Raw genomic sequence first — 14,422 nt, 5'->3', positions numbered from 1 at the left:
TATTGAAAGCAGAACCAGCCTATTGGGTTTATTTAATGTTTAAATGAATTTCTAGTAGTGCGTGTGTTGCCTGCCATATCTGAAAAAGTTTTTAATTATTGGAAGTGGGAGAGGGAAATCAGGAGGGGGACCCTTCCATATATTTAGGTGGAACCTCCTTTCTTCTAATCGGAATGGGTGACCTTGTGTCAGCTGGAAAGATCTACTGGTAAATAAAGCATTAGAGAGATTATTATATGATCCCCTTATATATTTATACATAGTTTAAATTTGCGAAACCTCAGCGAAAATTCGCCGGCGTAAAAAAAAAAATGGATGCCGGCATCAAAAACGAGACGCCGGCGCGGTTTTGCGAATTTGTCGGCCCAAATTCGCCCATAGGGGTTGCAAAAAAAAAATACCGGCCTTCCTATATATTTAGCTTTTTTCCCTATTAATAACATTGGAATCAACCATCATTTTTACCGGCCAAGCCAGTAAAATACCGGCCAGGTGGCAACCTTACCCATCACTAGTAGTCAACCCTCTATCAGTTAAAATCATTTTTAGCAAATAAGGGCTCTAGTTCTATAGTTATTTTTTCCTCTTTTTAGGTTGTAGCACCACCTTGTGGTAACGATAAACACTTCTTTATAATATGCAATATGTTTTTTGTACAGATATAATAGTGGAACAACTGTAATCATCTTGTTTGTTGCAGATTTACACAATTTATTATTACACTGAAATGATTTATGATTTAGCCTGCTGGTAATTCAATGTATTTTTTTGGTAATGAAACATATATCTGTTTAGTGTCAAGTGGTTGCTATGTTAATACAGGCATGGGACCTGTCATCCAGAATGCTCGGGACCTGGAGCTTTTCCAAACAACAGATCATTTGGATCTGTGGTTTTATGTGTTATAACAGTTTCACTAATGAAGGTGAATTGCCCTTTAAGCTGCTAGTCTCCTCAAGCGACCTGCTTATCTTAAATTATTCCAAAATGTATCTAAGTGCACCTGCCACAAATTTTAGGCTCTCTGCCAAAAGCCAATTAAGTTAGAAACTTTGTATCTGTTTCTGGCTGTTCAGTGCAGGAGATCAAAGAGAAAGTCAGGACATTTCAGTAACAATCTGGGACTGCGGGTTTTGCTGTCAAAATCTGAAAAACGGGACAGTTGGGAGATATGCTTTAGTCATTGATGTACCACTTTACTTGTTCCTTTATCAGCCATATCAGCACATTTCTGGTGTCCCACGATAAACGTCTGGGGTGTGAGACAAATGTTGATTCTAATCGCATAATAGGTTTATTAGTTTTCATTAGAATACATTTCTTTGACGGTGGAGATTGACGGGACGTTACTCTGTTGCATGAAACTAAATCTCAGGTATCAGGTAGATTTGGGATACCAAGTGGTACTAATTTTAATTTTGAAGAGATATGCACAACATTGCTATTAGAGGACCTCCAAGGTGAGGGCAATGATACATGTGAAATGCCACAGGTTCCAGAATCATTAATTTTGGGTTAAAGGGCATGTAAAGGTAAAAAAATAAAATCCCATTTTTACTTTCTTTAATGAAAAAGAAACCTATCTCCAATATACTTTAACTAAAAAATGTTTACCGTTTTTCTAAGAAACCTGACTGTATGCAGTGAAATTCTCCCTTCATTTACTGCTGTGGATAGGAATTGTCAGACGGTCCCTAACTGCTGAGCAGGGAAACAATCATACTTATGAACAGCAGGGGGAGCCCCCGCCTTACTTCCCAGCCATGCAGAACTCAAGCAGCTTTGTTTATGACGATCCCTAAGCAGCCCAGACCACACTGAGCATGTGCACAGTCTTAGTCTTGCAAAGATGTATAACAAAGTTACAAGATGGTGACCCCCTGTAGCCAACTTTGAAAGCATAAATTATTTGTTTGATTAGGCTTGTGGTGCAGTAAGTTCATGTTTATATTTAGTATACAAAATACAGCATTTCTAGCCTTATTCTATTTTAGACTTTACATGCCCTTTAAAAGCAACAGTCCTTCCAGTCCATGATTTATCTTTTTAACAGAACATGAATCACAGGTGTAATAAATCCTTCATAGATGTCACGATCTGAAATACTGGGCTTACCCTACTTAAGCCTGTAGAGAACAGAACTGATTGCACAGCCGTTGACATACTGTAAAAAAGCACGCTAGATAAAAATAACATGGGAGGAAAATGTAAATATTTTGTTTCTTTTACAATCAATAGTACTAGGAGCAGATGCAGGTTGACAAAAGCCGCTGGAGCTTTGATTGGCAAAACCCATGAAAGATTAAAGGAACAGTAACACCAAAAACTGAAAGTTTATCACGGTAATTAAAATATAATGTAGTGTTGACCCGCGCTGGTAAAAGTTGTGTATTTGCTTTAGAAACACTAGTATGGTTTATATAAACAAAGCTGTTTAATAGCCACTGGGGCAGTGTTTCAAGCTGTAAAAAGGAGAAAAGGAACAGGTCACATAGCAGACAATACTGTAGATAAAACACCATTTTATTTTACAAGGTTTATCTGTTATCTGCTATGTAACCTGTGCCTTTTCTCCTTTTTTCCCAGCTTGAATGGCTGCCCCTATGGCTACACAACAGCTTTTTATATAAACTATAGTAGTGCTTCTGAAGGAAACAGGTCAGTTTTACCAGTGCACGGTAACAGTATATTATATATTAATTACTTTAAAATACTTTTATTTTGTTGGTGTTACTGTTCCTTTAGAGGACATGTACCCCCCCCCACACACACACACACACACACACACAAAAATGTAATCACTTTGACTGAGATTTTCACTCTTTGAAATCTCTAAATACCTGCCACTCTGGTTGTTGAAAGGTTAATAGTAAGGATGCAGCATCCCCTTAATCACTTAGGATTCCTTCTGCTCCACTAACCCACTCAGCCTCATTCCCTTGGGAATTTCTTTTGGCTGTTGGCTACTGAGCATGCTCAGTTCTTCTGCAACTCAGATTGCCTGTGTTAGCCTGCATTCTTCACTTAACATCGCATATGTGCTGTTTGCAGATATTAATGCACTGATGATGTGTCAGAGGGAAAATGGCCCCCGGTGAAAGCAGCCATTTTTTTAGGGAAATGTAATGACGCTGGCTAACGGACGGGGTGTATGCAGTACAAATAATGCTATTTGGTTGGGGGAGATGTGCCCGACTTATATACATGGTAGGAAAATGAAGACTTTACATGGGCTTTAAATAAAGTGATTGGGTAACCACAGAGCTGAGGGGTAAACAGCATCAGGACCAAGTGCTTTGTATATTTACACATGTTCTATCACCAATACTTAAATCTCTTTGAGTCCATTAAAAATGAAGCCATCATTAAATGGTTTCTCAGTGGTGTAAACCAAAAAAAAATAGCATTCTTCTATAAAACAAATGGTGGTGTGGAATTGACCCAAGTCATGAACATCTCGTCTCGTTTTCTAAGATGCTAGAGACTCCCACAAACAACTACTGGAGCTAATTAATGTGTCAGGGGGTAAACTGTTCCACTGCAGGAACCCGTAGCAATCGGAGAGTTTCTTTAATTGTCTAACTTGCACTAGATCGGGCAGTGGTTGCTATGGTTATGCAGCTATCTTAGTAAATGGGCCCTTATGACTGTCAACACCTTTATAATTACAATCAAGCTCTACCCAATAACCAGTCGTGTCATATTTGTACTTACGCTCTACATATATTTAGTTTGACAGCTACAGTATAATGAGCTGCGGCTGGCACCACAAGAACAAGGGTTGCACTTGACTCTCACACACAAGGCAGGACTGTCGCTATTTGGAAGGTAGGAAGGAAAGGTATAGTGAAACTACAACTCACATAGGCTACTGTGCATTAAAGTAAAGAAAGGATGCCAGAAGGTTCTTGCAGCAAACAATAGAGGCAAATGATCCACAGGGTTAATACTCACAAATCCACAGTATTGCAGATGTTAAATATGCCAGGACATTTCAGGCAGAGACAGCAAAAAGTTAGGGGTTGTTCACCTTCCAAACACTTTTTTCAATTCAGTTGTTTTTAGATTGTTCCCCAGAAATAAAGACTGTTTTCAATTAGCTTACATTATTTATTTTTTACTGTTTTTCCAAAATCAAAGTATAAAGTTGAATGTCGGTGTCTCTGGTGTTTGAGTCTGACAGCTCAGTAATTCAGGTGCGGACAATCTCCCCAAATTTCCTTCCTCCTCCCTTCCACCTGCTAAAATGAAAAATCACCTGCGACAATGCACTTGCGTCGATTCAATTTCTGAAGTCGCCCGAAGTTTCATTGTGAGGCAAGTTCGGACATTGCACTGGTGTTTTCTCATTATAGCAGGTGGAAGGCAGGGGGAAGTCAGTTCGGGGAGATTGTCTCCCCGCAGAAGAGGCGATTAGTCGCCAGGTGACTAAATCTCCCCGAATCTGCCTATGTGTCCCTGCCCTTAATGTATCCATTTAGAACAGTTTACAGGGTCGGTGACCCCCCTCACAGAGCTGCTTTAGAAGGTGAAAAATTACACTTTGCACTTCAATATTAGAAAAAGGGTCACACGTAGAAAATAGAAAGTCATTGGAAAAAGACATTATTTCTGGTGATCTATCTGAAAACAACTACTTGTTTGAAGGTGAACCTCCCCTTTAAGTTTACCTGGACATGTATAAGAAAAAGTGGTAACTTCAAGCATTTGCATTAACATTTAGAATAAAGACGTCCATACAACTTTAAATGACCCGACGTACGCAAATTGACCTAAGCGAAAGATCACTAGCAAATTTTCAGGCACAAAAGAATGATATCGCACCTTCGCTATGAAATGCTCCACTGCCAAAGTAACTCTAGCGAAAAGTCGCCATCGTTCGGCTCCTAGGACGCAACTTCGCATATTAGTGAATTAGCGTAGTGGTAGAGAATTTGAGCCTGGCGAAGTGGTGTGTGCAAAGCGTTCGCTGGCGACAATTCGATCTTTAGTAAATCTGCCCCTAGGATTGGTCGCATCCTCCCCCAAATTATTGTACAGCAGTGCAGAGTATAATGTGATTTACTTACAACTTACAATAATGACAGTTGGGATAAAATATTGGGTTTAATGGCAAGTTTGAAGAAACACAAAAGGAATTCTATAATACCTATTTGTAAAGGGGTCTGCAGATGCATCCAAAGTTTTCTCCTCGTGCAGGTTCCTAAGTCCCACAATAGTGTTTCAGAGTTTGAACCTCTAACTTGAGTTTCTTGTCTGGGCAGCAAGTAACCAAATGCAGTACTTTGTTTCTTTTTTTTTTTTAAAGTCTTTATTTTAGTTTTAGGAAAGGGAATGGGGGAACATGTGACAAAATAAAGTAAAAATGAAACAAACAAACAAACATGGCTTACAGTAGTAAGTAAATATCGACATGTGGTGTCTCCAGCAAAACATCTGAGGATATATATTAGGGCGGATACACAGTTAGGCAGGTTTGTATAACAGTTTACAAGCATGTGGAAATATAGGTCTCATCTTCCCTCCTTACAACCGTAGACACTTTAGGGGGAATGTAATTAAAGTCACAAAGAGAAAAACTATTTGCACCAATAAGAATAAAAACCCACATCACGCAATGTCATATTGTTCCTTAAACTGCTATTACATTACGAATTGTAATTGCGCACTCTTAAGAAGTGCTTGAAGGCGTCGTAATCTTTTGGAGCGAACATAATGAGTTTTTCAGTAAGAAGTTTTATTACATCGACTGCGCATTGAAACTATAAAATTCGCAAACGGTCTTCCACTGTCGGAAGTGGTGGCAAAACAGTTTCCGGGTTCGCAAAAGCTACATTAAATTCGAGCAAAGCAAAATTTGCATAACTTTCCACATTGTGAATAGTTTTTCCGTTACCGACTTTTATTACATTCCCCTAATTATCTATTAAACACAACTCTATGAGATTAACATCGAGTCATGGACCCCATATCCTATTAAACTTTTCTGGGCACCCTCGGGCCATGTTCGTTAGCTTGATAGAGGGAAGCGCTTTGTTAATTAAGTTTACCCATTGAGTGATTGTTGGGGAGTTTTTATATATCCATTTCATTGTAACCAGTTTTTTGCTGTAGTACAGGGTTGTCCGCATAAGTGATCTAGCTTTATTCAGAGGTACCAGTACTTTGTTTGCAAATAGACTGGGGCTCATCTACCAAATTGATCTGCAAATTTGCTTCAGTGCAGTTCTGCATGGCAACCAATCAGCAATGGGTGTGTATTTTAGGTGAAACATGGAAGGAAACCTCTGACTGGTGGCTTTATGTTTCTAGGTGAGTGAGTCTGCTTATGTATTATTATTATGTATTATTGTATAGTAAGTGAGGATAGATTCCTGTGGCTGCCTAGAATCCTCTGCAATGAACAGGCCTGCAGCAATGGAGAAGTGATTGTACGCTTCTATATTCTGCAAGACATTGGTTGAATTGAAGGTTGGAATGTTTTTCTCCAGATATTGTCAGTTGACGACCCCTGTCAGTGCATGTGAGCTAACAGAAAACAGAAGGAGCAGTATCATCATGCACTCTATTGTCTGACGAGTGGACACAATAGATCAGTGCAATAAACCATAAAGATTATATAGACAGGTTCAGTCATATTATAATCTAGATAGAAGTCTACAATTGGTTTAGATTGCACAGAAGAGCAAGAGTGGCAATATATCATTATTTACATGGCTACACTGTACATTCTAGGCAAAGTAGTTTTAAGAGGCCAATCTAAATGGCAAATGCAGTTTTGAGGGAGAGGCTACTGCTAAGATAGGGATCTGAATTATAAGACTTTGGATGAAAAATCGCGAAGGCCACAGGTTGAAGAATAAAAATTCCTATGGACAGCTAGGGGCACATTTACTATGGGTCGAATATCGAGGGTTAATTAACCCTCGATATTCGACCGTCTAAGTAAAATCCTTCGACTTCGAATATCGAAGTAGAAGGATTTACCGCATTTCCTTCGTTCGCAAGATCGAAGGAAAAATCGTTCGATCTAATGATTAAATCCTTTGAATCGAACGATTTTCCTTCGATCAAAAAAAGCTAGGAAAGCCTATGGGGACCTTCCCCATAGGCTATCATTGATGCTCGGTAGGTTTTAGGTGGCGAAGTAGGGGGTCGAAGTTTTTTTTAAAGAGACAGTACTTCGACTATCGAATGGTCGAATAGTCGAACGATTTTTAGTTCGAATCGTTCGATTCGAAGTTGTAGTCGAAGGTCGAAGTAGCCAATTCGATGGTCGAAGTATTTTTTATTCTATTCCTTCACTCGAGCTAAGTAAATGTGCCCCCAAGTGTCCCAATGTAGATTCTCCAGTGTAATAACACCACTGCAAACAACATATGGGAAGGAGAATATCAAAAAAACATCGTTAGCAAGAGACCCTGATAACCCAACACTGATTCTGGGCCTCTAACAGACCTACTAGACTGTGTTTATTGAATTTCCTCTATTTTGTGAAGCCTACATTAAAGTTTATAAAAAAAGAAACCATGTGATATGATTTCTCCTCGGGTGGACTCTAGCCCATAATGACAGAGTAATGTACAAAGATGAATGAATAGATACCCTTATTTACTTACTTCCAAAATACTATTATCCTGTTAGTTACTGCAGGGGTCTGACTGCTGTCAGAATGAATTCATTGAAAAAGAGTTTTTTTAAGAAAAAAGTAACATATCAGGTAACAAAGGTCACTTAGAAAATAGTTTTTCACCACTCAGTGGTTGACAAAGTATACAACTTATCTATATACCAAAAGATTTTTTTAAAAAATGATTCTCACAAATCAAAGTATCAGTGCAATTAATCCGGTTAATAATTTAATGATGAATTAGAAGGATCAATCAATTGTTTAAGTTAACAGAACGCGATTAATTAATTAGTATAAAACAGTCCTAGATATAGATTCAATTGAAATTCATAGACTGGCTTGAATAGTAACAAGATTAAAGTGCAGTGCAATTAATGTCAATAAATTACTTTTAAGGGCCTTGAGAAAGCTAATAAGCGAAACGCGCGTTGGTGATTTACTGCTTCAATTGGTTTTAAACCTACTCAACTTTTTAACTATAAATTTGGTTTGGGTCATATGTGGGTGGGGGTTTAGAGACGATTTGCTCTATTCAATTCCTCTGGTTCTTCAAAACTTCCTTCATTTCTAAGGGGCCGAGGGTTTGTGGTTTTCTGGTATAATTTAGCCTCAATCAAGATCAGGGCAAATTAAAATACAAGACCACAGTCCCGGTAACCCTGTCCTTTATTCAACTTTGTGGTGCTTCAGGTCCAGAAAAATCATAGGTAGTAAGCTTTTGGGACAACTCCACCATCTGCGTTTTCCAATTTCTCTTAACTATTCTATGAATTTGAGCATATTGGTTACACAATTTATCCAAATCATCGGTCACATAATGGAAAAACCTTAGTTAATTAATTGTTGTCACGGTCGGCACCCTAAACCAGAACTAGTGCCAGGCTCCCTGGTCTCAGCTTCACCAGTAGTGTGACCGCCTTTGGCTGAGTACGCTGAGGGAGGAGCCCTCAGCGTACTCAGATGCCACCTGGACTTTTCGAGAGGAGCAAGGCGAAGAGTTCTGGCAAGCAAAGGGGCACGACTGTTGTTAAAGTCAGTTAGGCCGAAGGTCGTGGTAACGTGAGTCAGATTTGTGGTCAGACAGGCCGGGTCGAGGCAGGCAGGGTCAAACCGGGTAATCAATCAGATGGGCTGAGGCAGAATCGGAGTCAAATAACAGGCAGAGTTCAAACCAGAACGTCAAACAGGAGGGTTAGCAGAATTAAGGTCGGTTTCAGGCAAGGGTCAGGTTCCAGAGATCAGAGTAGTCAAACAGCCAGGCAGGGGTCAAAACAGATAATCAGATTCAAACAGAATAGCAACAGCTAATAGCACCAGGAACAAATCCTATCACAGGCAATGACATAAAAGAAAATGTCTCTTTAAATCCATGTGAATTTCGCGCCATTGCGCACTGACGTAATCACGCAAGCGCGCATGCGCCTATAAAAACCGGAAGTCGATTAGGAAGCCGGCAGTGAAGGGGAAGGATGGTGCGGCGGGCGTCCCCGCCGCACCACCACTAGACCACCAGGGTAAGGATTCCTTACAATTGTATTCACAAATATTTTTGTTTTTACTCCCTTTTTTTAAGTACTGTATTGATATTCATTGCACTGCACTTTAATATTGTTACTATTCCAGCCAGTCTATGAATTTTGAATGAATGAATCACTTTCTAATTAACACTTTATGAAAAAATTGATCGATCCTTCTAATTAATTATTACATTATGAACCGGATTAATTGCACTGCACTTTAGGCTGATACTCTGATTTCTGAGAATCATTTTTGAAAAAAATCTTTTGGCATCCAATCACATTCACACGCATGCCCTTAAAGGGGAAGTTGATCATCATGTTATAAAAGAAAGTCATCTAAACTACTCTTATTTTTTGTTTTATATTACTTTCTATTAAGCTCCTCCTCAAGTCCTGTCTTGTTGACAGAGAATATCAGAAAACTTTTAAAGTTGTAACTGTTAAAAATGTTCGTTTTAACATTTGTTTTAACCATTTGAGGGGCATGCCACATTTGTTATAGGGTGGGCTCATGTATAGGACATTTATTTAGCTTCCTCTGGGATTTCACTTATTTACATATTTGTAATTAATGTTTAATAACTGCATAAATGCTACTGAGGTATTTTAAAGAATAAATAATGTAACAGGAGAAAAAAAATCACAAAAAGGCATTTTTTATATTAATTTATCTCTTCCATCTACACATGTTTATACTTTTTTCCCAATAGGATATGATATTGACTGAAACATTAACATAAAATATACAACTACAAAATTCCTTGTAAAATTCACAAGGATGTATTTCCATTGGAAATAATACGACTGCAGTTTCTGTGATTTCTCAACATTTCCCCCAGTAGCTCAGAGTATTATGATTTGTTCAAATGACTAACGTGCGATAACATTGGTTGTTTTTAGTCCATTGAAATGAATGCATTGCTATAGATTTATTTTATTAACCAGTGATGAGCAAAAAGTTATGTCTCAAAAATGACGCCCATAGATTCCAATGGGAGAAAAAAGTTGTCGTGGGACAAAAAAAGATTTGACGCCCATAGACTTCAATGCATTTTGACGAATTTTCACTGTTTCTCAAATTTTTGGAGACGCTAAACGGGTCACATTCGCCCATCACTAAGGTTAAGTCTTTGTTCAGGTTCATCCATTTATGGAGGCCTATATTTGGCCCAGTTACAAAGGACCATGCCTCATTGTGCTTCTAGGTAGGTTATGCCTCCTTTAGCCTCTATAACAAAGAAAGACTATAGAAGGCAATAGGGGAGGCTGTGTCCAGTTGACTTGAGACAATGGCGGCTTAAAGGAAAACCAAACCCTTAATTATAAAAAACCCTACCCTACATAGACCTCCCTCCCTTCCCCCCGCCAACCTAGCTGTTACCTTCAGTAAATGAAACTCACTCTTTACTTACCTCTCTTTGCAGATTCAGTGCAGCGGAGCTCACAGGCACCATCTTATTCTTTTCAGGAAGTAAGTGCCATATCGGCTCATGCGCAGTTTGAGCAGTCTTCGGGTTTTTGACAACTGCGCATGTGCCGAAATTGACAGACATTCACAAAGTGCCGGAAGAAGAGCCAAAGATTACCGAATAGCCAGAAGATGGCGCCCGTACGCTCATTCTGCAGAGAAAGGTAAGTAAAGAGTTAGGGCAGGAGTGCCCAAAAGGTAGATCAGAATCTACCAGTAGATCTTTAGATGGTTATCAGTGGATCTCAAGTCAACAAACACCTTGTCTAAATCACCCTCCTATTTCATTCTTTTCTCATACATAAATATTTAAGCAATGTTTTCCATGGAACAGAATGCTAATAAAACTTTTATGGATGTAGATCATAATGGGACACCATCAATAAAAGTAGACCTCGCATTTGTAAAGTATGGGCACTCCTGAGTTAGGGGCATTTATCGAAGGTAACAGGCTGGGGGGGGCAGGGAGGGGGTCTATGTAGGGTAGGGGGGTAGGGGTTTTTATAATTAAAGGAGAAGGAAAGTCATCTTGCACTTGGGGGTGCCAAATGTTAGGCACCCCTAAGTGATTTCTAAGCGAGCACCATGGAGCGATCCTCTTCTGGCTTCTTCTTTCTTCAAATTTCCCAGGGTAGATGCATGTGCAGTTGAACGAAATAGACGATTTTTTTGTTAAAGTTCGGCTTTTCACTCTACTGCACATGCACAGCCGCACGAAGAAAGAAGAAGCCGGAAGCCGATCGCTCAGTGGTGCTCGCTGGAATAACCCTGGGCCGGTGCAGTTTTCTGTCACCCCCAAGTACACAAAGACTTTCCTTCTCCTTTAAGGGTTTGGTTCTCCATTAATACAATCACCTCTTCATATTTTCATTAGTCAAAATACAAAGAGGTTTTTTTTTAAATTGCTGGTACCTTTATTCTAGTTCAGTGTAAGTTAAAACTAGGTAAAATGGGTAAATAGTTGGCTGTGCGAAATGTTTTTACTATAGTTAATTGACAAAAGCAGGAAGTAGAGTTCTGGCTATTATATTAGACATCAGTCACTCCAGCTTTTATACATTACATTTTTTGCTAACTAACTATATTAGAAACATTTTTTTTATTTTGCACAGCCTATAAATTTACCCAGTTTCAATTTTACACTGAATAGTTTTTTAATGTAGCTTAAAAAACTAAAAAAAAAAATCAAATAAAAAACAAAATCTACCATATGTTTTTTATAAAACCAATCACTGATGGAAATATGGCAATGGATATTAGCAATAAGCTAATAAGCTACATGAAATCTACATGAAAATGTATCTTAACACTCATAGGCCGATATGTTTATATGAATAAGGTTTTTGCCTTTCAGTCATTTTGTATGAAAGAGTTTAGTCAGCTTATAATAATGCATCCAGACACTTATGGCATTTGATACCTATTACCCATCTATATTTGTGGAAAAGGCTGCAGATCATTCTGCCGGTTATCCCTCAACTTTTGCACAATAACTTTGGCAAATATCTCTCCTTGTGAATCACAAGTGTCAATCAGTTGCCTAACTTTTGAACTCCTCGTCTGCATTGATTTGATCAGTTCATAGTCTTCCTTCAGGATCACCATTCGTGAGATGAGGGCATCCAGGCACTGGTTCAGGCATGCCTCCGTCATTTGATTTATAATCTGATGCCTTTTGACCATTATCCACTGATGAGCAGAGGGTTGGGTCTCCTGAACTGGACCTGTGAAAAGCATAAGGAGATTCAATAACTGAAATAATTTTTTCTGAAAGACATACATTCATTTAGAGGGGGCTAATACAAAATTATACTCTTGCCTATTTTTTATTTCCTGCATTTTTTTCTGCATTTGCATTTTACCCTTCAGATCACCTCTTACATTTACACCACCCTGAATAATACATCTCCTTTATTCTGATTCATAATAAAAGGCAAACTATATGTACCTACAGTCTTATTAGTTAATAACATCACTGCACAGTCCCCTCCCCGGATGCTTCAACTTGACTGTGAAAAAAGGAAATAGTTCCCCTTACTGGTCAAAATGCAGAGCTGTCCAGTGGTGAATAAAACTAACCAGGAGCTTACCGGAAACCAACCTGTGGTTCTACATGTTTTTGCTTGAGTACTGTATGGCACAGAACTGATCAACAGTATTTATAACAATATTCCAACAAGCAACTGCTGGCCATGTGATAAATAAATGATGCAGAACATGGAATCATAGTCATGGTCTACTTTTGGTAAACTGGATTGGCATTTTTCGGGGATAGTCTTCACCATGAAATAAAAGTGGTGGGTTCCCAAATCCTCTAATAATAATTCCCCTGCCTAATAATTTCAACCTACAAGCATGCTTGTGTCGTCTCCAAATTAAAGGTTAGAGCAATCGATTGTCTTTTGAAGATCTCTTTATTTCTGGTGTAAACTGGAAATGTTCTACCAAAGTTATCCTATAACTCTGTTACTCTAATTTGTTTTCCAAATCATAGCTGAATGCATGGTCTGTCCATATCATGACTTAAGACAACATGCTGGAATATCATGATTTTTAAGATAGGCATCCATATACCTTTGAATATTTTGCCATGCAAAATAAGATCCTGACATTTGACTACAATGGTCACTGATGTTAATTACCCAGTGCTTCAGGGTGCACCTCTTTGAGACTTTTGATGAGCGAGGCATACCTGACATTTCCCATGTAGACCTCGCACTCTGCCTTTCAGTAAATTCTGGTTGCATTATCCCACCTGATATAAAACTCACGCAGCTGGGGGAAATGACAGATTTTGGACTTGTGACTGTAAGAAGAAGAAAGACATTAATATGTAATGATATCTATCTATATATATATATACCAATTATTCTCAGACCAGCACTCCCTATTGTAAAAATGCAATTATTTATTGTTACATAGTATCTATGCCCGATGTTTCGGTCCCTATTGGGACCTTTTTCAAGGACCTTGAAAAAGGTCCCAATAGGGACCAAAACGTCGGGCATAGATAAGTACACACATATATATATATATATATATATATATATATATATATATATATATATATATATATATATACACATTTTTAAAAAGTGTAAACAAATATACCAAAATCTTAATACTTTATGATGGTGCTTTTTTGGAAAATTGAGTCCTTTGCCCTGTACAAAAATATTGACCAGAAACTGAGTTTGAGGGACAAATCCCAATCCCAATTGTGTGAAATAATGGGGGAAAAGAGTTGCATTGATATACTGCCAGTCAACAAATGGATTTGCCTAAACATGAACCTTCATCAATGCTGAGCTGAGTGGTTGATATATTCTTGTTACTAGAGCTTCTCCAGGCATGGGGTATGACCCTTCCAATCTTCTCCTCTGCCTGACATACTGGAAAAGAAGCATCTCTAGTAATTTTGTGTAAATAAAGAGGTAATTTTCTCTCAACAGACCTAGAACCTCATCTAGGCAGCCAGGGGTGCCATTCACTTGACAGACAGCTATTGGGCTTTGTCAATGAGTATGGCAGTAGGGTTTCCTCAACATAGTTTATGTGAAAACTAATACTGTATGTACAGAAACTAGACTGTAAACCGACAACCAAGGCAGCACTGAGCAACTAGGAAAGGGAGGTGCTCATTTATATAAGTTAATTATCTCTTTGTAAACTAATTCCAAGGAATGGGGGGGGGTGTAATTAGGTAACCAACAGCAACACTTTGTTCTGTTTTTGAGGGCTAGATCTGTGTGTTTTTAATATAAACGATCTGTTTCAAACAAATGACATGGATTTTTTTTTAAA

General features: G+C 38.5%; 1 protein-coding gene across 2 annotated transcripts in view; it reads right to left on the bottom strand.

The window, feature by feature from the left end:
* Positions 1-11,820: 11,820 nt before the first annotated feature.
* Positions 11,821-14,422, bottom strand: part of ripk2.S (receptor interacting serine/threonine kinase 2 S homeolog) — a 45,227-nt gene continuing 42,625 nt past the window's right edge. For both annotated transcript variants that reach the window (XM_018223850.2, XM_018223851.2), the window contains exons 11-12: positions 13,311-13,424; positions 11,821-12,342 (exon numbers count right to left, since the gene is read on the bottom strand). In XM_018223850.2, coding sequence (XP_018079339.1) covers positions 12,050-12,342; positions 13,311-13,424 — 407 coding nt within the window. In that variant the 3' untranslated portion in view covers positions 11,821-12,049. The remainder of the gene's footprint in view (positions 12,343-13,310; positions 13,425-14,422) is intronic.

This window comes from Xenopus laevis, chromosome 6S (assembly GCF_017654675.1).
Source record: "Xenopus laevis strain J_2021 chromosome 6S, Xenopus_laevis_v10.1, whole genome shotgun sequence".
NCBI classification, from domain to species: domain Eukaryota; kingdom Metazoa; phylum Chordata; class Amphibia; order Anura; family Pipidae; genus Xenopus; species Xenopus laevis.
This window is presented reverse-complemented; position numbering and strand designations above follow the sequence as displayed.